Source organism: Mustelus asterias, chromosome 7, assembly GCF_964213995.1.
Source record: "Mustelus asterias chromosome 7, sMusAst1.hap1.1, whole genome shotgun sequence".
NCBI classification, from domain to species: Eukaryota; Metazoa; Chordata; class Chondrichthyes; order Carcharhiniformes; family Triakidae; genus Mustelus; species Mustelus asterias.
In genome coordinates this window covers 55,305,518-55,331,535 of record NC_135807.1, presented here as the reverse complement: position 1 = coordinate 55,331,535, position 26,018 = coordinate 55,305,518, and the positions used below count along the sequence as shown (strand labels likewise).

General features: G+C 39.2%; 1 protein-coding gene across 4 annotated transcripts in view; it reads right to left on the bottom strand.

Annotated features, from left to right (window-relative positions):
- Nucleotides 1-26,018, bottom strand: part of LOC144495723 (tyrosine-protein kinase Yes) — a 94,893-nt gene that overhangs the window by 52,589 nt on the left and 16,286 nt on the right. For 3 of the 4 annotated variants that reach the window (XR_013498314.1, XM_078216075.1, XM_078216077.1), the window contains exon 2: nt 2,557-2,838. Coding sequence is in view for 2 of the 4 variants with exons in the window: in XM_078216075.1 (XP_078072201.1) it covers nt 2,557-2,830 (274 nt within the window). In the remaining 2 variants the exon portion in view is untranslated. Of the gene's footprint in view, nt 1-2,556; nt 2,839-5,898; nt 6,067-26,018 lie in introns of all 4 variants that reach the window. The other variant, XM_078216076.1, reaches the window with a different exon arrangement.

Here is a 26,018-nt window from a genome sequence, read left to right as displayed (position 1 = left end):
ACAACAGACTTGGAGGAAAGGACTTTTTTTTTATTGGGGTGAAAACCACCTGATGAAAACAGCAATTGAAAGTGTCAAATTTCTTAAAACAATCTTAATGCTCTAGAGGCGTTATTTTCTTCCCTTATTTGAAAGTTTATGGAGAACTGCAGAATAAGTGTTATGACTTCCATGACTATTTTAAGATCTTGAAAACATCTAGAAAATATGGTGATATTACTTTGTAGGAAAGCTAATCAGCCCTAAACAACTCCATTGATGAACATGTTTGCTGTATTTTGAGAGAAAAAACGTGCACAAATGTTTGAGGCTTCAAGACTGGTCCTATTCTATTCTACAAACATAGTACCCTAAAACCACCCAGTCAACATGATACAATTGAATGGCCGCTAATTAAAATCAGATTTTCCAACTTTACTCTTCATTTAAGATAAACTTAAAATGAATTTCTCCAAAATGGAGCTAGCTGGCTCTAATTGAAAAGGGGATTACTATGTATAGTTTTGATTATGCTCATTTAAGATTAATGAATGAATGTAGAGTAAATTTATAAAATAAGCAATGCAAAATCGAAGCAATCTTGAGTAAAATGCACCCATTTATAATGTGTACACAGAAAAAATGTGGCGTGCTCATAATGGTCATTGGCAATGTTGGTACATCCATAAAGGTGAAGCACAGTTGAGCAAAACATGACAATCAACCTAACCCCTATTTACACGACATTTGAGGTGTGTGGGGGAGGGGGGGGGGGGAATGGCAAGGACAGTGATATTTCTGCATTTCAGCAGCACCCTCACTTTTATAGTCACCCAATTCAAAAACATAATTTTCTAGCTGGAAGCTTTATTCAAGATATACTAATACAAATATGGCTTCATCCACCAACTTGATTAGAAGTTGTCATTTTGCAACATAGCTGCAGAACACTATATTGTTATCATGAATTATTGGAATTTAAAGAATCAAGGTCAGTTATACACCACTGATGTTGCAACATACTTTGCCACACAGGGTAAGGATGTGGATGTGACAGATAAGTGGCCGTAGTACAGCAACAACCCAAAAGTCAAGAGTTAAAATCCATCATGGAAAGCTGTGATATTGAACTTAATTTTTTACATATATATAATAGGCAAAAACAAAAACAGGTTCACTCATATCTTTTAGAGAAGGGAAATTGTCACTTCTACCCAGTCAGACTGACCCATGACTCCGGGTCCACAAAAGTGGCCCTACTTTTCAGTGCAACTAAGGATCACCCACGTGCAGAAAATAAAAAAGAACAAAATATTACTTCCACATGGTTCCTGATATTACCCAGGGAATCAACTAGAATAAAATAGCAAAGGTAAATCAAATGAGGACAGTCACACAGATGTAAAGTTTAATTTGACAGCATGTCTGCAGTGGTCTGGGAGCATGGTGCCAATCCACTTTAGGGAATAGTGGAAGCACGAAGTGGAATAATGTCACAGTGGAAGAAAAAGAAACCAAAAAATGAAGGAATGTTGTGCTTTTCTACTAGGAAACTGGAATGAAGATTCTTACACTGCTTAAATTATTCAAAGGATGGTGCTCCTAACACAAATTGTTTGATCTAAGTTGCCATTTGGTTACAGCTGAACTGCCACTTTGTCACTGCGCCTGAAAAATTTGTTCTGGCTGCAACAAGCAGAGGATGAACAATATTCTAATCACATTTACACCTCCAGCTATAACGTTTCTAGTTAAGGTCAAGTCAAGTGTAAGATCTTAAAATCACAAGTTAAAACTAAAACTAAGATGGGAGTCTTAGTTCAACAGATCATTGCTTGTTTTATGAGTGATGTGCTGCCTAAATTTAAAAACATAATGAGATTGCAACTATTACGATCTTTTAAAATAAAATTCAACTGGGTAATAAATTTGTCTCTGGGTTCGATCATCCTGTAAGACTAATATCCCTTCCAAAGGAATTGTAGCAACTGAGCACTTATGCAATTCTAGAGCAAAACATACATCTTCACAGGCAACAAGCAATTACTCATGTAATAAAAACAGAAAATGCTGGATAAACTCAACAGGCCTGGCAGCATCTGTTGAGAGAGAAACAGAGTTAACATTTAACATTAACTCTGTTTTTCTCCACAGAACCTGCCAGATCTGCTGAGTTTGTCCAGCGTTTGCTGTTTTATTTCAGATTTCCAGCAACTGCAGCATTTTGCTTTTGAGCAATTGTTTATGGTTTGATTGTCCAAATAAATTTTCTGAAATCCACAGCTAAGATACCATTGTGTCCAAGTAATTTTTTTAATCACTATCAGAGTTTTATTGTTCACTGACACAAGGTAATTTTTCCAAAAATGCAAAGCGGCAGCATCTGACCCTGGCAACCACCCGAACAGCTACAGATGCATCTTTATCACACATTAGCAGTACGCAGAAATCTTACCAACTCTTCAAATATCATTTTTTGTGCCAAGTCCATGCGTAACATGGCAGTCTGTTTGCACGTTGTGGAATGACAAGGTACAGAGGCGCATTCATGTGCTCAAAAGCTGATGTTGAACTCACCTGTAACACCAGTTGTGTACTGGCTTGACACAATGGTAAACGATGAAGAAGCACCTCCAAATGGTGCCATACCAGCTGACCCACCAAATGGTGTGATGAAATTACCCGATGGTTTGTTGAAATTACCCGATGGTCCCTTTGGTGCTGGTGATTGTGTTAGTTGGGTAGGATCAGGGCCATACTGAGTAATGTGTGCACCAACAGTTCCGGCAGTATCACCTGGTCTGTATTTCATTGCTGGCCCTTTGTCTTCCTTGCTCTTTATGCAACCCATAATTGAAGCTGCAAATAAGAAAAAAATATTAGTGCTCACTATTAAACTGATATCCATACAGCCTTTAAACATAAGTTACAAAAACAGAGCACAGAAATACAACAAATGTATGGGAAGGAAAACTCACCCTGGGGATAAAAGCAATGTACTTGCCTGCTTACACAGTGGTTACAATAAAGGAATGCAACCTTGAAAGGATGGGGCTAATTATTTGGGCAAAAGAATATAAAGAATATAAAATTATGAAACAGTATTTGAATGGTAGACAATAAAAGAAACTCTTCACCAGGCTGCAAGGTCTTAGGTTTAAAGCGCTGAGGTTCAGGTTTCCAAACATTAGGCAGCAATGGTAGACGCAGGCGTTAATGCGAGTTTGAGCAAAGGTGAGGGGAGAGCAGTGATGGTGGCTCAGGTTAGGCCAGGAGTGTGGGTCAGGAAACAAAGAGCAACAGAGTAGGACAGCACAGTGGTTAGCACTGCTGCCTCACAGTACCAGCCTTAGGTGACTGTGTGGAGTTTGCACGTTCTCCCCATGTTTGCGTGAGCTTCCTCCAAGTGCTCCGGTTTTCTCCCACAATCCAGGTTGTGGATTGGCTCCTTAGTATTGAAAAATATGTTAGGGGAATTAGCAGGATCAATGTGTGGGGTTACAGGGATAGGGCAGAGGGGTGGGCCTGGGTAAAATGCTCTGTTACAGAGTCGGTGCAGACTCGATGAGCTGAATGGCCTCCTTCTGTACTGTAGGGGTTCTACGATTCTATGAAAAAGCCAAGTAGCTAGTCAAATTTGTAAGGAGGTTTCAATTTTTGTGCAAAGAGATTTTGATTGTAGGATTTGCACTGTATCTAGGGATTCTGACTTTAGTAATGGCTGGTTAGGAGTTTTTAGATAGTGGTGGAAGATTTGCATGCAACGACAGTTGATATGAAACCACTTTTCCATACGTGTGGAAATATCTTTTAAAAAATCAAATGGCGGTGTTGGACTTTATGCTTAATCAGATTTTCCTTGATCAACAAGTATAAACAGCCCAATCACTGGCTGAGGTACATATGCGTATCCAACATCCGGTTCTTAACTTGGACTGACAAGCTCTAACAGTGGATAGATTAGTTACGTACCATTGTTTTGAACAGAGGTTACCACTTATTAAATAGGCTCTCATTAATAACAGCAAAATACTATCGATGTTGGAAATCTGAAATAAAAACAGAAGGTACAGGAGTAATCAGCAGGTTTGGCAGCATCTTAGGGTCTTGAGGTGAATAGGATTCTTCTTCAGGGTCTGGAGAAGTCACATTCAACTAGAAACATTAACTGTTTCTCTGCCCACGGATGGTGCCGGATCTGCTGAGTATTTCCAGCACTTGCTGTCTTTATTTCAGGCTTTCATATTGACTACTTAATATAAATCTCTTTAAACTCCATTTAATGAAGAACTCTTAATTTTTAGACCTAGCATCAAATTAGACTTTTAAAATCAATGAGACAGAAATCAAGTTCCAGAAGGGATTTTTTTCCCCCAGTTACCAGCTGGTAATGTTTTTGTTAATTATCAGAAATGAGGCACTAGCTCTGGTTAGCTGAAGAGGAAACTTCCACCGTCCTTTAAGAGAGCAGAATGGCATTGACATATGAACATTAGTGACTTGTTAAGGTTTGTTGCATCATTAGCTACACAAAAATGCCCTACAGTATGTTCCCAGTTTTTCACAAGTTCAGCTTGCAGCAGCTGGCTCTGTGACATCTGCTAACGAAAGCTGTGTTTGATCTCCTCAAAGCATATGCTCAATGTCAAAAAATCTGACCACCCGAGAAAATAATATTCAGAAAGAGTAAAACCTGCAGGAAATTATCCCAATTAAAAAGTAATCAAAACTAAAAATTCAAACCATTTCAATCAGCTTTAGTATTTTCCCCCATTTAAGTTACAAGATTCATTTACAGAAATCTGGCAAACTAAACTTGCCCACTAATATACCAATTAGAGTCCATATATGTACGTAATCTTAAAATGGTGTCCAATACCAAAATCTGCAACATACAATAAAATCTTGATTGGTAACAGAACGTCTTATCTGTATCTTGCAAAGAAAGCACCTCACATACAAATTAATTTTGAAATACGCTGCAAATGATTTATTGCGCAGGCAAACATCATAGAAATCATAGAAACCCTACAGTGCAGAAGGAGGCCATTCAGCCCATCGAGTCTGCACCGACCACAATCCCACCCAGGCTCTACCCCCACATATTTTACCCACTAATCCCTCTAACCTACGCATCCCAGGACTCTAAGGGGCAATTTTTTTTAACCTGGCCAATCAACCTAACCCGCACATCTTTGGACTGTGGGAGGAAACCGGAGCACCCGGAGGAAACCCACGGAGACACGAGGAGAATGTGCAAACTCCACACAGACAGTGACCCGAGCCGGGAATCGAACCCAGGACCCTGGAGCTGTGAAGCAGCAGTGCTAGCCACTGTGCTACCGTGCCGCCCATGTCATCCATCTTATCATCCATCTTACATATCATCCATCTTACATATAATAAGAGTTCACACAAATTGTGATTATTTTAGTTTTACTGATTAAGGGGGAATTACTGCCCAGGATACCAGTAAAATTTCCTGATCTTCTAATAGCTTTCAGGGGCCAGTTAGCTCAGTTGGCTAAATGGCCAGTGTGTGGTTCAAAATACATCCAACAGTGCAGGTTCAATTTCCTTTCTAGCTGAGGAAGTCTAGGGGCCTGCCTCCTCATCTGCCCCATGTTTGATGCAGTGGTGTCCTCAAGGTATAGAACCAAATGACTCTAACAGACACAGATGCATACAGTCCCTTGTGGATTATGTCTAGTTACCTACCTACATATTAGCTTTATAGGATTTCTAACATGCACTTGATTTAATGATATGGGAAACTGGGCCTCTGTTTAAAATATCCATTGGACAGACAGCACCTCCCTTGATACAGCACTCACTCAGCAGTGAATTGAAAGCACAGTTCAGATAGTGACCTGGACTTAGAGTAGTAACGGTGGTGAAACTTCTAGCATTTGTCATTACCCTGTGAAAATGACAGCAACTTCTGCTGGTTAAATCCAGAAATTGCTTCCAATGATTCCTTGCTCCTCCATTGGGCGTGCTGTTGACATTCCCGCAGATGACAATCTTTAGAAATCACTCGACTGATGAGAACTTCCCTTTTTCTGGTGCAATATCGCTGTTATAAACCTGCAAAAAGGTTACGCCTCATTAATGAGATGTAACTGAGTTTTTAACAGCTTGCTAAGTCATAACCTCCCTGAAAAACCTAATTTTAAATTTGTGTAACATCTATGATAAAAAAATTTCATGATATTAAAATTTCTAATTATGTTCATGAAGATTGAAGGAAAATCAATGCATTTTACTTCCTGGTTTGCTGGGAGGGAGATTTCTTCAACGTGATTTGAGGCTTACCCTGTTTAATGACTCTAAGTTTAATAGCTCCAAGTTCCGCTTCAATGATCCCTTGCTCAATTATATCACTGTTGTCACATACCGAGCAATCTCCTTGAACTGATGCCAGATTCAAATTAATGTTGGGAAATGTGAAATCCCAACCACAAATCACTAGATCTTTGTGCACTGCTTTCCTGGAGGTCAACAGCAAGTACTGTATTTTGCTACTGACTGAAATGTGGCACTTATGATTTTAAACTGGGATCCTAGAAGTGGGTTGAAGCTATTAACTTGCAGCACATTTCTAAATTTTCTATTTTAGTTGACTTTCTAGCACAATTTCCATGATACCTTAACAATGAAATTTTTTTCAGCAATGACAGTCTGTTTTCATTTGAGTAGCTCAGATTAATTTTTAGAAAAATGTAGGTCCCTTGGATTGTTGTTGATCTTCGCAGGCGGTGCCCGATACAAATGGACATTTAAAAACCATTTCTTTGCTGAAGAGCTCAATTTGTGTACTGGGCCTTAAACTCAATTTCCAGCATTAATGTTTGATCACTAACCCAAGGTCAGATAATACAATGGATATTAATCAGTTTCACAATTGATTAAAAGGTTGCCAGCCAGTGCAAGGTTAACAAGTTGTAGCTCAATGTTTGACTTCTAAATCTGCTATGTAAGCTTGAAACGTAGATAACTAAATATATTTATGACAAGCTCATTAAAAAATATTCAAACCACATTTCCCCAAGTGTAAGAACGAAAACTTCTTTCTTCCAAATTGCCAATGATTTGTGAAAGAAATTCATTCTTGAACATCCTACTAGTCAAACAGTACTATATAAAGAAAAACACATGGCAGCAAAAACAAGATAGGGGAGGAAACAGAATGTTGCATCATCACCCATGCCTAGAGGTAGGAAGTGAATATGTGAAACCTATGCATCCTCCTTGCCTGATGGTAGGAACACCCTTAAAGAAAGCAGAAGTTTCCCACTACCCCCTTTTTTAAAAAAAAGAAATTTCAGAGAAAAGCATACAAATATATTTAACTTTTACATAGACTTGGCCAGCCTCAGACAGCTGGGATGGACATCTCATTTTTCAGTCAGCTGTTCAAAATTCACAAAGTAGGTTCCTTTCACTTACAAACCATGACAGCTGACAGAAAGGTCACCCCCAGCTGTGGTCTAAATCTCCGTCTCAATGGAATAAAGAGCTTTAAAACATCAAATTTCAAATTGCTTTGGCAACATTTGATTGGGAAAATAGCAGCTGTATTAAAAGGAATGCAATGTGGTGCATTGCTGGAAGTGGTCAGGGAGTAAAAATGAAGCATTACCTGTAACACCACTTGACACCATCAACTGATATGACTATTCATCCAGGTTAACATACTGCCTCCATTGTCCTTCATAGTAAATGCCATTTATTTAAAGATAAAAATCTTTGCTCCTCCTCCTAACATTTTTCCAATGCCTTTTTGGCTAGGGAGAAAGCTTCTGGTCGTTACAGCACTTCATTTAAAAGAATGTCAGCCATTACAAGGTAAACCAGTTTAAATTAAATCCAAATCAATTATAGTCATTTCAAGGTCAACAGGCTTAAATGGAATCCAAATTAATTTCAGTGTTGCTACATATTTTTTTTATACTTTTCCAATTCAATCAAATCAAGTCCAATTCAGAGTCTCAACAAGTTGAGACATTTCTGATCCAAGCTGACAAGACAGGGTATGCAACCCCTACCCTGTCTTGGGCCTGATCTACATGAACGAAGCTGATTGGAGTAGGCGGAGGTTTCCTCCTCCAAGGCTTAATCTCATTTGCATCTTAGCCAAAAGGCCAAGATGCCGCTTTTAAAAATTGCTTCATATGAAAATGAAGCTTAAATGCAACCCAATGACCTCAACCAAGTGCAGCATCAGCATAACTACACTTGATCTTAGCCAAAAGGTCGAGTGTTGCTACATATACTCCAGCTAGACAGGTAGTTGAGAGGGAAGGACAAGGTGGAGAAAGGATGAGGGAATAACTTCTTACAGAGCTATCAGCATTCTTGCTAATCTACTGCTAATCATTTATAGCCATTGCGCTCCTAATCCAATTCAAGGAATCCCAAATATTATTTCATTAATTTAGTTTTTTTGGCAATTTTTAGGCAACCACAGTTAGCAATTCGACTCCCAATAGTTAAGATTAGTTTTTGCTGTTCTATGCATAATATGGTTTTACTAATTATGAGTATCTGCATACATATGGACTACTTCATTGCTTACTTGTTTAATTTTTTTCAATTCTGACACTATTTTCTTCAATCATTTAATTTGGTTATTTCTAGTCCACCAGCACCAGGATCTACCACGTTTAGGATTTTTTTTGGTGGAGAGGAATTAAGATCCAAGTGCCATAAACAGGTGTGGGTCGAAAAGGAGAATGAGATTCTGACCATTAAAAATAATTAACATTTTACAACAAGCTATACTTTGTATACTTCATTTATTAGAAAATACTGTAACAATTACCAATGAACATTCTGTACTGTCCTACACTGTATAACATTACTGTAGCTACATTGTAAATAAAAAGCAAGCACACACCAAGCAGCTATTTGCAAGGTCAGTTGGCTTTTTCAGAAGTTGACAGCCTTACAGAACCTAGTGAAATCCAGATGCTTCGAGTACGTTTAGGTTGCATTTTCTGAGTTGTACAATTCCACTGAATCTAACTAATTCTAAGAGTTAAATATTTACTCTATATATGCCAGTTTTCCAGTTGTCAGTAAGGAGACATTTGTAGCAAGTTACGAGAACAATATACATAATTATGTCATAATGCATGCTTTTCTTCATCGAAACTTAGAAACTGCTCTCATGCTGCACCTACCTCATTTCCTCAGCTGTAAGCAAGCTACAATCAACAATTTATCAAAGTTATCAGCAAAGAAAAATAAAAACATTTTGAATTTATCAGGAACATTCCTCAATATGTGAAGAGTGAAGCAAAGACATGTCCTGATCAGAAAACTTCAAGATCGGCTCCAAAAGCTCATGGATGGTCGGTGCCATGCCTGCATCATATTCTGCCTCACCATCATTGTCAAGAAAATTAGATAAGAGACAAGGTGTTGTGTCTCCACTATTGATCAGGCTCAAGAACGCACCACTGGAAGCAGTCATCTTGGACTTACCGCAACAGATAACTTGTTCTTGACGAAGAGTTGAGACCATAAGATCATATGAAATGGGAACAGGAGGAGGCCATTCAGCCGTTGGAGCCTGCTCCACCATTTAATAAGATCATGAGTGATCTAACACTCAAGAGTCCTCTTTCCTGTCTTATCTTTAACTCTTAATTCCCCGACTGATTAAAAACCTATCAATCTCAGCCTTGCAAACACTCAAGGACATGGCCTCCAAAGCTTTCTGGAATAAAGAATTCGAAAGATTCACCACTCAGAAGAAATTCTTCTTCAAATCCATCTTAAATGAGCACGCCCTTATTCTGCAACTGTGCCCTCCAGTCCTACACTCTCCCATTAGTGGAACCATCCTCCCAGCATTTACTCTACCTAACCCCCTGAGAATCTGATCTGTTTCAATCATTTCACTTCTCATTCTTCTGAACTCCAAGGAGTACAGAACCAAATTGTCCAATCTTTCTTCATATGGCAATGTCCCAATTCCCAGGATCATCCAAGAAAAACCCCCCAGAAAATGCTGGAAAGGTCATCCAGATTCAAAACGCTCGCTCTAGTCTGTCTTCACAGATACTGTCAGAAATGCTAAGATTTTCCAATATTTTCTATTTTTGTTTCAGATTCCAGCATCTACAGCAATTTGCTTTTATCATCCTAGAAAACCTCCTGTACTGCCTCCAATGATAATATATATTTCCTTAAATAAGGGGGCCAAAGCTGTACAAGTATTCTAAATGTGCCCTCACTAGCACCTGTACAGTTGCAGCAACTCCTCTGCCTTTATACTCCAGCCCCCTTGAAATAAAAGCCAACATTCCATTTGCCTTCAAGAAGAAGAAGTCCCAAGTCCCTTTGTGCTACAGCTTTCTGCAGTCTCTCTCTATTTAAATAATAATTCTTTCTCTCAAAATGAATAATCTCACATTTTCCCACATTGAATTCCACTTGCTTAATTTCTGCCCATTAACTCTGAAAACTATTTATAACTTTCTTACAACCTATTCAACACATGCACTGGAAAAGCAGTCACAAATTTAGAACAACTAGCAAAGAAGGCATGGAAAAACAAACTGACCCCTACAGGAACAAGATGCTCATCTACAAGGCCTGTATCCACAGCACATTGTTCATTGCAGCAAAGCCTGGTAAATTTACACCTACCAAGAAAAAATTATGGCTTAATAATTTCCATCTCTCGTGTCTAAAACATCCAAGTCACCACTGAAAGAGCCCTTTCTAGGACAAACATGTTGGCGCTAATCAAGCAAAGAATGTTTCCCTGGACGTGTGTATAGGATGGAGGTTACTGGGGAGGTAGCTCATGCCAAGAGGGCAGCAGGGCACCCATAGCTCTGATTCAAGGATGCTGTCAAAAAAGGCATGAAAGTTTTCAGTATCAATCTCAGCAAATGGAAAACTCTAGCTGACAATTGATGCCAATGGCCACACCAGCCATTGTTACCAGCCATTACCAGCCAGAAATTAGCCACCACAAAGATATGGGGTTTCAGAAACACCAAAACACTACAAACAAGGCTTCAGCACAGATCATCCTGCATCACTGGCAAGGAACAACTTTATGCATGTACTTGTAGGAGGGTCTGCCTTTCCAGAATTGACTTGTTCGGTCATCATCCATTCATGGCTTGTGCGCATCAGTGGCTGGGCTAGCATTTATTGTCCATAAATAGTGCATATTGCCCATCTGATCTAACTGAAGTCCCAAGGCTGCATTTCCATCATGTTTTACAGATGGAAGGAAGTCAATCAAACCAATAATTTAAGTTGCACATAGTCGAAAGCCCTTTATGTAAAATAAATCTATGCATGGCTACAGGCTATAAATGTTAGACTACAGGCTATAAATTTATAAATGTTATAAATCTGAACCCCAGATATTGTACAATGTTTCATTAATGCCAGTAGATTATATTTGATCTTAATGACCAGTATAATGATTTTATATAGCTTCTTAGGTGCCACAATAATGAAAACACATGTAATCTGCAGGCCTATAATTAACCAACGCTAGGTCCTCCAAGGACTGATTCCAGCCTAGAACATTTAATCATAGAATCAGCCCGAGGGTACCTTAATAAAATGATGGACTTCTTCAGAATTATTATAATTCACTATATTACTATATTTTACACTTTTAAAATTAAAACTTTAGAATGTCAACAAAATTTTGATGCGACATGAGGTTGGATTTTATACTTCTTCAGACTTCTTTCAAGTACTGATTGTTTTGACTAAAATGGACAGCAAAACTGCAGACAGAGCACTGAACTAATATGACTGCATACAATGTAAAGTAAAAATGTATTTATTAGTCACAAGTTAAGTTTACATTCACATTGCAATGAAGTTACTGTGAAAGTCCCCTAGTCGCCACACTCCGGCCCCTGTTTGAGTACACAGAGGGAGAATTTAGCACAGCCAATTCACCTGACCTGCACATCTTTGGACCGTGGGAGGAAACCGGAGCACCGGAGGAAACCCATGCAGACACGGGGAGAATGTGCAGTGACCCAAGCTGGGAATTGAACCCGAGTCCCTGGCACTGAGAGGCAGCAGTGCTAACCGCTGTGCCACCATGCCGCCAGGAGAGGAAGAGAGCAAAATCACCTTTCCAGTGAGACTTGTACCATTCTTTTTAAAAGGTTGCCTGTTTGCATTGTAGTTTGTTCAACGTTTTCAGTATTTAGCTTGATATGTTGCTAAAATAATCAGCATCATAAACAATATACAACAAAGCCTCTCCGTAGTTCAGATATACAGTGAAGCCCCATGTCAAAACAAAACTATTGTTTATCACAGTGGACTTTACTACATGGCTCTCAAAACAGAAGTGTGAAGGTTTGCATATCATCAATATAATAGCTTAGTTATGTCCTTTTCGGAGGTCCTGCTGATGATTGATCAGTTTAAGGATTATTATTTATGTTTTGAGCCTAAAATAATACCCGCTCATGAAAGTTACAATTTTTTTCTGTGTTGTCACCTTAATGCTCATTTCACTAATTTGATCTGTTTCTCTTGTGGTTTTTCACTCAAGTGTTCCAAATTTTGTACACAATTCTTGAATTTTCTCTTTTTTTTGTATTTATTCATTACAAGCAACTGTTAAGATCTCATACACACAAGGCTTAGAATGGATTAAAAATGTTACAGCTACAAAGCGATGGATTTACTTTTGTAACTAAGTCACTGAAATGAAGCAACAATAAATCCAAACTTACAGAAGCAATTCTGCACATAGCATTTTTTTTGCTTATCCCAGATAAAGTGATGAGATAAGCATCTACTCATTGTAACACTGTGCCAGGGTCCTTCAATACTAAACAACACATTTACAACCTAAGACCAATGCAGTGGATGACCTACAAACCATCATTGGAAAAGGCATCACTACAGTTAGTGTGAGCCTAAGAATTTCTTTCTAATCATTTAGGAAGAGTGCAGGTAACTTTTCAAATGAAATAGGCCAGAGTGATAACCTGGAATTTAGTTAAGCACAATGGTGGTTTATCACTGTCGAGACAGAAAAAGTTCAGCTCTAACAAACACAAGATTATAAAACGATATTGATGGGTTGATGGAATGGGCAGTAAAGTGGCAGATGGATTTTAACAGAGAGAAGTGTGAGGTAATGCACTTAGGGAGGTCAAACAGTTATAAGGAATACACTAGTTATAAGGAATATAGTAAGAAGCATAGATGAAGTGAAAGATCTTGGCGTACAAATACACAGGTCCCTAAAGGCTGCAATTCAAGTAGACATGGTTTTAAGGAAGGCATATAGAATGCTCGTCTTCATTTGCAGAGGTATAGGATATAAAAGGATATAATGCTTGAATTGTATAAAACACTGGCGAGGCCACAACTGGAGTATTGTGTGCAGTTCTGATCAAAATAGTACAGGAAGAACGTAATTGCTCTGGAGAGTGCGCAGAGGAAGTTTACAAGAATGCTGCCAGGGCTAGAAAAGTGTAGCTGTGAGGAGATTGGATAGGTTGGGGTTATTTTCCTTGGAACGAAGAAGGCTGAGGGATGACTTGATAGAGGTTTACAAAATTATGAGGGGAAGAGATAAGAGTGGACAGGATAAAATTATTTCCCTTGGAGAATTCTAGAACCAGGGGACATAGATTCAAGATAAGTGGCTGCAGGTGTAGACAGGACATGAGAAAGAACATTTTTACGCAAAGAGTGGTGGGTGTCTGGAATTCACTGCCCGAGATGCTGGTGGAGGCAGAGACGCTAAACTCTTTTAAATAGTACCTGGATCTGCCCCTTAAGTGCTGTAAGCTACAGGGCTATGGGCCAGGTGCAGAACAGTGGGATTAGAAAGGGCACCTGGGAGTCTTCTGGCTGGCATGGACAGGATGGGCCGAATGGCTTCGTTCTGAGCTGTAACTTTTCCATGGTTTCTATACTCAATAATGTGACTTACATTTTGTTACCAAAATATATTACAGAAAATATTCCCAAAGTGTATGTTAGTAATTTCACTGGCCATATTTATTGGTCATTTTTGACTGTAAAATCGATTAGTCCTACATTTTTGAAAAAAATGCAAAAAGCTTGAAAGATCTTAAATTGATCCCTGACAATTTCTTCACTTGCTAATTAATGCAAGAATCTCTTAAAATTAATGCTGACCACTTCATGAAAAATTTAAAAGCCTGAGGAAGCTGGCAATTAATTCTATGCTCCATGTTGTTTCATTGAAACTAAATTAGAGTCTGACTGTGCCTAGTTACAATATTGCCATTTGTACCGAGAATGTTTCCAGGATGCATGACTGATAATTCCTCATTATAGTGGTTGAGCTTATTTTCTCAAATGAACTCAACTTTGAACTCCCCTCAGCAACAGAATGTGTCACATACAATTTTCATTGTAATACATACTGATTCGATCAGATTTTTGTTAATGTGGCATCTAACACTTGGATAATCTAAAATGCTTAATGATTTCCAAACCATATTACTGAAGAATCCAAAAATGGCAGTTCTATTTAGCAGACATGTAGTGCATACTTGTTTCCAGTGGGAACAGACCCCTTTTGCACCTCAAATACCTAATTATATTGTTGCAACATTGAATTTTAGATATTTAGCTAACACAAGGCATAAAATGGACAGATATAAACAAATTATAAGTGCTTGAATCTGAAACAAGAATAGAAAATGCTGGAAAATCTCATAAGGTCTGACAGCATCCGTGGCGAGAGAATAGAGCTAACGCTTCGAGGGTAGATGACCCTTCGTCAGAACCACTTGCAAATAGGAGGACAATAACACTGGATCGCCATCAATCTGGTAAATCATGAATATTGTTCACAGGAATATTTGATAAGCACAGGAAACATGAGACAATTGGGGAATTTTATTGAATAATATAATGTTCTCCTGATGACGTAACTTAGATATCATCCAATTCTCCAAAGTTACCGCAAAATGCAATGCAGGAAATCTGAACCCTAAACAAAAAAATGCTGAAAATACCCAGATCAAGGGAGAGAAAGAAAGTTAAGTTTTCAAGTTGGATTTTGCCAATGTTCTTACTTTTTAAAACTTCTTTCATGGGGCATGGGTGTCACAGGCTAAGACAGCTATAAGACGTGGGAGCAAAAGTAGACCATTTGACCTATTGAATCTGCTCCACCATTCAATGAGATCATGACTGATCTGATATGATAATCCACAACTCCACTTTCCTGCCTAATCCCCATAACCCTCTATTCCCTGACTGATTAAAAATGTATCTATTGCAGCATTGAGCATACTTAATGACCCAGCCTCTAGAGCCCTCTGCGATGAAAAATTCCACAGATTCACTACACTTAGAAGAAATTCCTCCTCATCTGTGACGGGTGGCCCTTTATTCTGAAATTATGCCATCTGGTCCTAGACTCTCCCACAAGGGCAAACAACCTTTCAGCATTTACCTCATTAAGCCCCACTGAAAATCCTATATGGCTCAATAAGGTCGCCTCTCATTCTTCTGAACTCCAATGAGTACAGTCCCAACCTACTCAACCTTGTCTCATAAGAAAATCCCTCCATACCCTGATCAACCTAGTGAACCCTCTTTGGACTGCCTAATGCCTGTTTATTTTCCTTGGATAAGGGGGTCAAAACTGTTCTGTATTCCAGGTGCGGTCTAACTACTGCCTAGACAACAGAGCCAACATTTCAAGTCTGGATGAGTCTTCATCAGAGCTTTGATGCAAGGAATTGGAATTATAGACCAGTCAGCCTGATGTTGGTTGCGTGGAGAAATTGCAAGAGTTCATTATAATGACTTAATAGCAGAGCACTTGGAAAACAGTGGCAAGATCGAACAGAATCAGCATGGATTTATGGAAGGGAAATCATACTTGAAAAATCTACTGGAATTCTTTCAGGATATAACTAGCAGAGTTGGTGAGGGGAAGCCAGTGGATGTGGATTATTTGGACTTTCAGATAGCTTTTAACAAGGTCCCACGTAAGAAATTAGTGCGCAAAATTAAAGTACATGGCATTGGGCGAGGTGTATTGAAATGGATAGAAAACGGGTTGGCAGAGAAGAAACAGAGTAGGAATAAACGGGTCTTTCTCCAAGTAGCAGGCAGAGACTAGTGGTGTGCTAGGACCCCAGCTATTCACAATGCATCTTAATAATTTTGATGAGGGATCTAAATTTAATATCTCCAAATTGGCAGATGACAAAGCTGGGTAGAAGGGTGAGCTGTGAGGAGGATGCAAAAATGCTTCAGTGTGATTTCAACAAGTTGATTGAGTGGGAAAATGTATGGCTGACGCAGTATAAAATTTTAAAAGTTTATTTATTAGTCACAAGTTGGCTTACATTAACACTGAAATGAAATTATTGTGAAAATCCCCTGGTCGCCACACTCCGGTGCCTATTCGGGTACACTGAGGTAGAATTTGGCATGACCAATGCGCCTAACCAGCACATCTTTTGGACTGTGGGAGGAAACCCACGCAGACACGGGGAGAATGTGCAAACTCCACACAGACAGCGACCCAAACCGGGAATCGAACCTGGGCCCCTGGCACTGCGAGGTAGCAGTGCTAACCACTGTGCCGCCCTATAAGGTGGATAATTGAGAGATTAGCCCCTTTGGTAGCAAACAAAAAACAGGAAGGTAGGTTATTATCTGAAAGGCTATAGATTGAGAGAGGGGACTGTGCAATGAGACCCGAGTGTCCTTGTACACCATTTGCTGAAAGTAAGCATGCAGGTGTAGCAGGCGTTGAAGACGGTAAATCGTACATTGGCCTTCATAGTGAGAGGATGAGTATACAGGAACTGCAGTTATACAGAGCCTTGGTGAGACCACACCTGGCATACTGTTTTGGTCTCCTCATCTGAGGAAGGATGTTCTTACTATGGAGGGAATGCTGCAAAGGTTCACCAGACTGATTCCTGGAATTGTGGGACTGATGTACATTGAGTCAGTTAGGAGTATATTTGCTAGAGTTAAGAAAAATGAGCGGGAATTTCATAGAAACCTATGAAATTCTAACATGGGTAGACAGGGTAAAGGCAGGAAGGATGTTCCCAAAGGCAGTGGTGTCCAGACCAGGTTCATAGTCTGAGGATGCAGGTAGGCCATTTAGGATTGAGATGAGGAGAAATTTATTCACTAAGAAAATGGTAAGCCTGTGGAATTCTCCACCAGAGAAAGCAGTTGAGGCCAAAACATTATGTTTTCAAGAAGGAGTTAGATATCTATCTTGGGGTTAAAGGGATCAAAGGGTATGCGGGGGGGGGGGGGGGGGGGGGGGAGGGAATTGAGAACAGGTTACTGAGTTGGATGGTAGCTATGCTCACAATGAATGTTGGAGAAGGCTCAAAGGGCTAAATGGCCTACTCCTGCTCATATTTTCTATGTTTATATATTTTATTAGGGGATAGCCATGCCTTGCTAATTTAATTAATTTTTTTGAGGAAGTAACAAGGAAGATTGATAAGGATAGTGCATTTGACAAGGACGAACATGGCAGACTAGTCAGAAAAGCAAAGGCGCATGGGATACAGCGGAATATGGCGAGTTGGATCCAAACTTAGCTCAGCAGCAAGAAACAAATGGCAATGGCTGATAGGCATTTTTGGGAACAGAAAACGGGTGCAGTGACATTCCACAGGGCTGAGTGTTGGGTCCCTTGATGTTTGTTGTATTTATTAATGATTTGGACTTGAACGTGGGTGGCATGAATAGGAAATTTGTAGACGATACAAAAAATTGGCCGTGTAGTTGATAGTGAAAAGGAAAGCAGTTGTCTTTTTATAGAATAGAAACCCTACAGTACAGAAAGAGGCCATTCAGCCCATCGAGTCTGCACCGTCCACAATCCCACCCAGGCTCTACCCCCATATCCCTACATATTCTACCCACTAATCCCTCTACTGTACGCATCCCAGGACATTAAGGGGCAATTTTAGCATGGCCAATCAACCTAACCCGCACATCTTTGGACTGTGGGAGGAAACCGGAGCACCCGGAGGAAACCCATGCAGACACGAGGAGAATGTGCAAACTCCACACAGACAGTGACCCAAGCCGGGAATCGAACCCAGGTCCCTGGAGCTGTGAAGCAGCAGTGCTAACCACTGTGCTACCGTCTTCAGGATGATATTAATAGTTTGGCTATCCCTGTAACCCCACATATTTAACCTTTCTAACCAACACATCTTGGGACACTAAGGGGCAATTTACCCTGGCCAATCCACTTAACCTGCACATCTTTGGTCTGTGGGAGGAAACCGGAGCACCCAGAGGAAAACCATGCAGACACGGAGAATGTGCGAACTCCACACAGGCAGCCACCCAAGGTCAGAATTGAATCCAGGTTCCTGTCGCTATGAAGCAGCAGTGCTGCCCTTACCACAGTAGAACTTAACTAATGGCCACTGCATTATTAGCCCTGCACCATAACCATTTAGCTACCATGTTCACAATGCTATGTCAGCACAGACGCACCATCTTCAAATCACAAAATGCTGACTTCTCTCGTTGAAAGTGCAGAAGTTCCACAGCAGCTCGCTGCAGCTCAAGTCATGCTGATAATTCAAATCGGTTATTTGAGTGAAGGTCTTCATAGCTACAAACCCAAGTTGACAATATCTAATCAGATGGACATCAGTGAATAAATCTTGCTTCACTATTTTTTTTGAGCTATAGATTTGTTTTGAGCTATAGATTTGCTTCCAGGAATCCATCTGTTTTCTCATGATCAGAGAGCATTAACAGGACGGAAATGAAGGTGAGAGGCCCACCACCAAATTCTTACCCCAAGAAAAGTATCTCAATGATTTGCCTTCCCCACATCATGGCTGGGGAGATATTTGGCAGTCATATCCTGGCTCACCACAATCAAAAAGCAATGCGAGTTGTGGGTAGAATGATGCATCCAGTGGATTCCAGTGGCAAAGGAGTTTTATGGGATTTCTTGCAAAAGACTCCATTGTCATGGAGCAACTTAATTTTTTTCTTTACTCTTTCATGAGGACATCGCTGGAAAGGCCAGCACTTGCTGCCCACCCCTTATTGCCTTTGACCTGAATGACTTGCTTGACCATTTTAGACAGCAATTGAGTCAATAACATTGCTGAGAGTCTGCAGTCATAAGTAGGCCAGACCAGGTAAGAACAGCAGACTTCCTTCCCTAAAGAACACTAGCGAACCAGATGGGTTCTTAATAATGGTTATCATGGTAAGACTAACTTAATTGAATTTAAATTCCACCAGCTGTCCTGGTGAGATTTGAATACATGTCGCCAGAGCTTTAGCCTGGTCCTCTGGGGTATTTGTTTAGTGACATTACCATTACATCACGTTACCTCTACATTTATATTTTCACAAAACATCCTTCATTTCTCAACTTTCTGAAAGAAATATGTGCAAATATGTACATCAAAAGAATATTTAGGATTTTTTGCTATTAAGTTTTCTTTGTGGATGTTTTAGTAGGCATTCACTATGATATATGCACACTGCCAATTTTCAGCACAACTTCTCCATCATTATTCTCAACATATTCACTAACTGAATGTGCTGTAAGCTGCTTGCCCAACATGAAGCATTGGATAAATTGCAGTTCCCTCCAATTAAACGTAGGGAATTTGGTGCCATTGCCAGATTTGATTCTTTTCCTGGTCACTACCTCAGATTTGTGTGTTTGCAACCTCAAAATAGTTTGACCCTGAAGAATCATCAAAATCACATGCACCAAAGTATCTGCTCGCTGGCAGATCGTATCTAAAATGGTTCATCTGAAATTCAAATTTCTCATTCTTTAATGGAGTCATAGATTCCTAACTTCCACCAGCCCTACAACCACCTGAAAACTCAATGATCCACAAACCACAGCCTCTTGCGCAACCTCCCTTCTCCCCATATTGGTAGCCGTACCTTCATGTATAGACATCAAGCTGTTGAATTCTCACTCAAACCCTCTACCTTGTCACCTTCCCCTCTCTCCCTTTTAAACTGTTATCAACATTTGACTAAATGTTTACTATTTTTTACCATCTTGACATTAATTTTTATCTGAATTTTTTAAAAATAAAAGCTTGTAAGATTCTACATTAAAATAACTAGATTTTTAAAGAAACCACAAAGCTCTTTTTATATCGAGTACATTCTAATGTTTCATATCAAGAAGTCATTTTAATCCTTGGTTTAAACTGAAAATTCTGGCAGCAATCAAAAATCTTTCCAGTTTGACTGGCAGTCTCGGATGACATCTGAACTATATTGTATTTACATTTTTAACCACTCCCAGAAGTCTAATGTTGGCACAGTCGAAGTTGCAAATATAAAATGGACAGAAAGTGAAAGCAAGCTGATCACTAAATAAAAATATATACAGTCACAGCCTCTCAGTTTTAGTTTCAAAGTATATACAGTAATCAGAAGCTTGGTTGCATTACAACATACTTTTAAGTAAAGCTTTTCCAGGATGAAACTTCTAGTTTTGAAAAGAATTTAAGCAAGATGTTGATTAAATAGAACAAGGATGCAATGAAATTTAATGTGTTTTTATCTGGTAGATTATATTGTAATTATTAAAATAATAAACCAGCATAAAAAACTAAACTATGTGCAGCATTCTAGTGCTAACTGACTAATGATAGAACTATCTTAGATCTAGTATTGTGTAATGAAGATTAATTATATCATATTAAACATGGACTGGCAAATAGTGATCATAATACTACTGAATTCCATCTTAAGTTTGAAAGTGGCACACCCTGATCACAAACGAGAATCTTAAACAAAGCCAATCAAACAGAAATGAAAGGAGAACAGGTTATGGTTAATTGGACAAATAGACTAAATGTATACTGGTAAATGAACAATGGGAGACACAATTCAAAAAGTTCAACAAAAATACATCCATTAAAAAACAAAAATCTCAGCAAAGTAGATCCATCAATGGCTCACTCAGCAAGTTAAGGATAGTATTAGATTGAAAGAAGCTTACAATCTTGCAAAAATAAGCAGCAAATCTGAGGGTTGGAAGTGTTTTAGAAACCTGTAAAGGACTACCAAAAAGTTGATAGAAAGGGAAAGAGTAAACTAGCTAGAAATAAAAAAGATTGTAAGAGTGTTTATCAGTATATAAAAAGGAAAAATGTAGTTAAAGTAAATGTTGGTCACTTAGTAGAGGCAGGATTAATTACCAGGAGAATGAGAAAATGGCAGAGTACTGAACAAATATTTTGTGTCTGCCTTACAGCAGAAGACAAGTTTCGGACCAGAAATTGACAGTAACCCGAGGGCTAAAAAGTGAGGAAATGAAAAAGTACTGGAGAGATTTGAGGGATTAAAATCCAACATATCCTCAGAAGGTAATGGCCAACACCAGTGGTTCCCAAAGGGTGCGGCGCGCCACACTGGTGCGGCAAGAGAGGATAGTAAGTGTGGCGGGAAGATTCAAGGACAATCAAAGAAACATTTAAACATGGATTAGATATTTTTCCAAAGTGATTGTTTTATACTTTCTGGATGTCCCATGATCATATTATAAAGTAGTTGTGTTCTATGTTATGAATCAAGCACTACTAGTTGTTTTTTTTTGTTTTTGAATGTATTTCTTATCAATAAAAAATTCGGTGTGGCGCGAGCAAATTTTTATTCCGAAAGTGCGGCCCAGTGAAAAAAGTTTGGGAACCACTGGCCTACACCATAGGCTTCCCAAACAGACAGCTGCAGAGATAGTGGATGGGCTAGCTACAATTTTTCAAAAATCCTTATATTTGAGAATAGTCCAACCAGTTTCTTTTCTTTATGCATTCAGGCGATGTGGGCACTACTGGCTGGGCCTGCATTTCGTACGAATCATAAGAACTAGGAGCAGGGGCAGGCAATTTAGCCCCGAGCCTGCTCTGCCATTTAATACAATTATGGCTGATCTCATCTTGGCCTCAACTCCACTTTCCTGCATGTTCACCAGATCCCTTCACGCCCTTACTAATTAAAAATCTGTCCACCTCTTCCTTCAATTTTTTCAAAGTCCCAACATCCACCACACTCTGTGGGAGTGAATTCCACAGACTCACAACCCTTTAAGAGAAGTCATTTCCCCTCATCTATTTTAAATCTGCGACCCCTTCTTCTAGATTGCTCTACCAGAGGAAACATCCTCTCCACGTCTACTTTTTCAATTCCCCTCATTTAGATCTATTTGCATTCTTCTAAACTCTGGGGAGACGGGCTTAAACTGTCCAATCGCTTTTCCCAAGACAAACCTCTCATCTCTGGAATCAATCAAGTGAACCACCTCCAATGTAACTACATCCCTCCTCAAGGGGACCAAAACTGTACACAATATTCTAAGTGCAGTCTCACTAATGCTTCGTATAGTAGCAGCAACACATCACTACTTTTATATTCTATTCCTTTAGCAATTAATGACAATTTTGATTTGCCTTCTGATTACCTGCTGTACCTATACTAGCTTTCTGCGATTCATGCATGAGAACACCCAGATCCCTCTACACCGAAGCACTCCAAAGTTTATCTCCATTTAGATAATTTAGCTTCGCATTTTTCCTACCAAAATGAATAACCTCACACTTATTCATGTTAAACTCCTTCTGCCAAATTTTGTTCCATTCACTTAACCTACCCATACCCTCAAGTTGGTGGTGACCTTATGAAGATTAGCTAAAAGCTGTGAATTTGGTGCAATGCTTGATTTTCTTCACAATAGGTTGGTGTGTGGGCTCCAGAAAAAAGTTACCCAGCGAAGGCTGCTCACTGAAAGTACACTGACTCTTAAATCAGCAGTAGACATTTCAGTGTCAATAGAGCTGGCTGCATAAAAGGCTTCGCAGAAAGGAGTTGTGGTGAAGATCCACAAAATAGAAACCACTAGAAATAACTCTGCAAAACTACAAGCATGTTACCGATGTGCACATGTTGGACACTCAGCAGGGGAATGCTTGTCTAGGGAAAACAAGTGCAAGAATTATGGCAGATAGGGCCATATTGCCAATGTATGCTGGACATGGCAAACTTTCCCTACACCAAATATGTGCAAGAAAAATGAACACCTTGAAGTCTATAAGAAGAATCTATAAGACGACAGGCAAAGATGAAGACCCCTTAGAAGATAATGTGCCAAGCCAACTGAAGCTAGGCGTCTTGTCAGTTCAGGGCGATTTACAACATTTTGCGATTCCCAATATTCAATGGTAAGCTAGTCAAAATGGAGGATGACACTGGGGCGGCAGTATCATTGATATCTGAGACAATATATAAGCAGAAGCTAAAGCATCAGCTGTTGAAACCATCAAATGTTATTCTATGAATGTATCCAGAAGAGGTCATACCACTAGAAGGATACATTAGGGTAAAAGTGGAAGTGAATGGACAAATAGCGGAGCTGCCTCTCCACATTATCTTTGGGGACTTGCTTGCTTTATTTGGTAGAGCCTTGTTGGGAAAATTAAACTCAACTCAAGAGCTGTAAATCAACAGGTTGATGAGAAGACTGACCTACAGCAACTTTTGGAAAAGTACAAAAGTATGTTTGAAAATTCACTGGGCTCAGTGACAGGAATTGAAGCCAAGCTCATAATTAAGCCCAACAGTACACTAATATGTCTAAAATTTTAAACAGCCAGAAGTAGTGATCATGAAATCCATGAGAAGCTGGATGAAATATTTGCTAGATTTGAAAGACCAGAGCAAATAGTAAGTGACAATGGGACACAGTTCACTTCTAGAAGACTATTTGAAAGGAAATAGTATACAACACATCAAGTTGGCTCTGTACCATTCACCCATAATGGATTGGCTGAATGATCTGTACAGTCACTTAAACACTCAAAGCATCAAAGGACCAAGGGACATTGTCAAAACGGGTAAATAACTTCTTGACATCGTATTGGAACACTGTGCATGCAATGACACAGAGTTCACCAGCTATGCTGTTTTTAAAAAGAAAGTTTGACCTTTTGATACCACCTGATACTTCAGAGGTTGTCAAACAACAACAAAAAGCACAAATTGCTTAGAGAGAACGGAACTCCAAAAAGAGAGCATTTACTCAGGGAAAACAACCAAGTTACACAACCAATGAAAAACCTCATTTCTTTTTGTTCAAGTTCCCAATCAACACAAGCTGATTTTTCCCTTCCAATCCACGGCCACTGAAGCTAAGTATAGCGCTGTAACTGCTTTTCAAAGTATGAGCAGTTACCTCTGCATAGTCCGAAAACTTTGGACCTTTTCTCATCTGTACAACTTAATGCAACATTAAACAGTGCCTTTATTCACAATGCCATACCACGCACAGCAAATCTTCATTTCCATCTCCTGTGCCATACTGCCTCTCTGAATCAGTCTGGAAGGCAGAGCATATTGAGCCATAAACTTCCACAGTTCAAGTCAATGTTTTGTGACTGGCTGTACTGGGGGTTGGCAAGGGAATAATTTTTTTTCTCCCCCATACCTTCCTCCATAAAGTGAAATGTGAAACATTTGTGGTGGAAGAACTTGCTTAAGGATAACAAGTTTAAACTAATCAAAGTATGCATTCGAGACTGGAGTTCAGCATAGCAAGAGATACCAGTTTGTTCCATTTTTGGCCTCAATACGTTGAACTATGAAACTGCAATATGCAGAGTGCAAAACAGCCACAATATTAGTGCACATGAATCTGTTTTTCCTGGAAACAGACAATGCTCAGACAAGCAGACACTGCCTTGCAATGTAATCTCAAATACCAACAGAATTTGATGTGCTTGAACAGGTATGTGCACAGGCATGCAAAATATCACGTCACAATAAATTAAGTTTCCCTTTGTATTAACTGTGGACTCCACCAGAAGTGGGTTTTATATCTTCTGAACGTTCTTTTCAAAGTGGCATGAGGAAATTCAAAACTGGAAAATGTTAATAATATTCCTACCAACCAAGGAGAACTGCTTAAGACTATAAATGTTGCAGACTAGATATATCAAAATGTGTCTTTATACTCTGATTAATGTATTTCTTTAAAGTTCAAAATTAAATACCTTGTTATCGACTTCGGAATAATAGCATATCAGTGTTTAATGAGTTAATCGGAAATCCATCTAAACTTAAGTGGGATAACATCCCAAATAAGTTAATGGAGAGGAACTTTTCAATAAATATATTAAACATCACGTAGTAGTACTGTATGGACTAATTTTTAAGACCATAGAAAAAGAAAAGTTCAATCCCATGTTGTACACAAATGCCTAGCTAAAGCGCAAGCATGTTACTAACAGCTGTAAGGGGATAACTTGCACTTTATAGACACAAGTAATTTTGTTAACCTAATCTGAGGAAGTACAACAGTGTATAATATGCCAAGATTGAAGAGACTAATAATCAGGAACCAAGGAGGCAATGATTATTTAATTCTAGCCTTGGATTTTAGAAGCATAAAGATTGCAAGAATTCAACAGTTTTACTATCCCTTTAGATGTGGTGTTAGAATACACTCCAATATGAAGTTTAAAGTTTATTTATTAGTGTCACAAGTAGGCTTACATTAACACTGCAATGAAGTTATTGTGAAAATCCCCACACTCCGGCATCTGTTCGGGTACAGGGGAATGACTCACATTAGACTTTACCAGTGCAACAGTGAGTTCAAAAATCACTAAGAACAGTGGAGATACGGTGACAGGAGTGAAAGCATGTAATTGCAAGTTTTGTTAAAAGGAATGATATTCTGAGAATAATTTCTCCCAAAAATGCTTGGAGAAATATGATGCAACATAGAAGTTCAGGAAAATGTGTGTACTAAGATAACTTGCAATTTACAGTGAACAATTTTTATTAGCTAATGTGAGGGGTGGGCAAAACTGTAGTACGAAACAATGAGGAAATAGTTCAGGCACAGTACAGGGATGTTCCCAGAAGAGGGAAAAGGCAGGACAAAAGTCCAGAACTCTCCAGATAACAAGTGTCAGATGAGGCAGAAAAATGCGCATATGACAGATATCAAGTTGATAATACAGGTGTGAAACAGGTTGAAG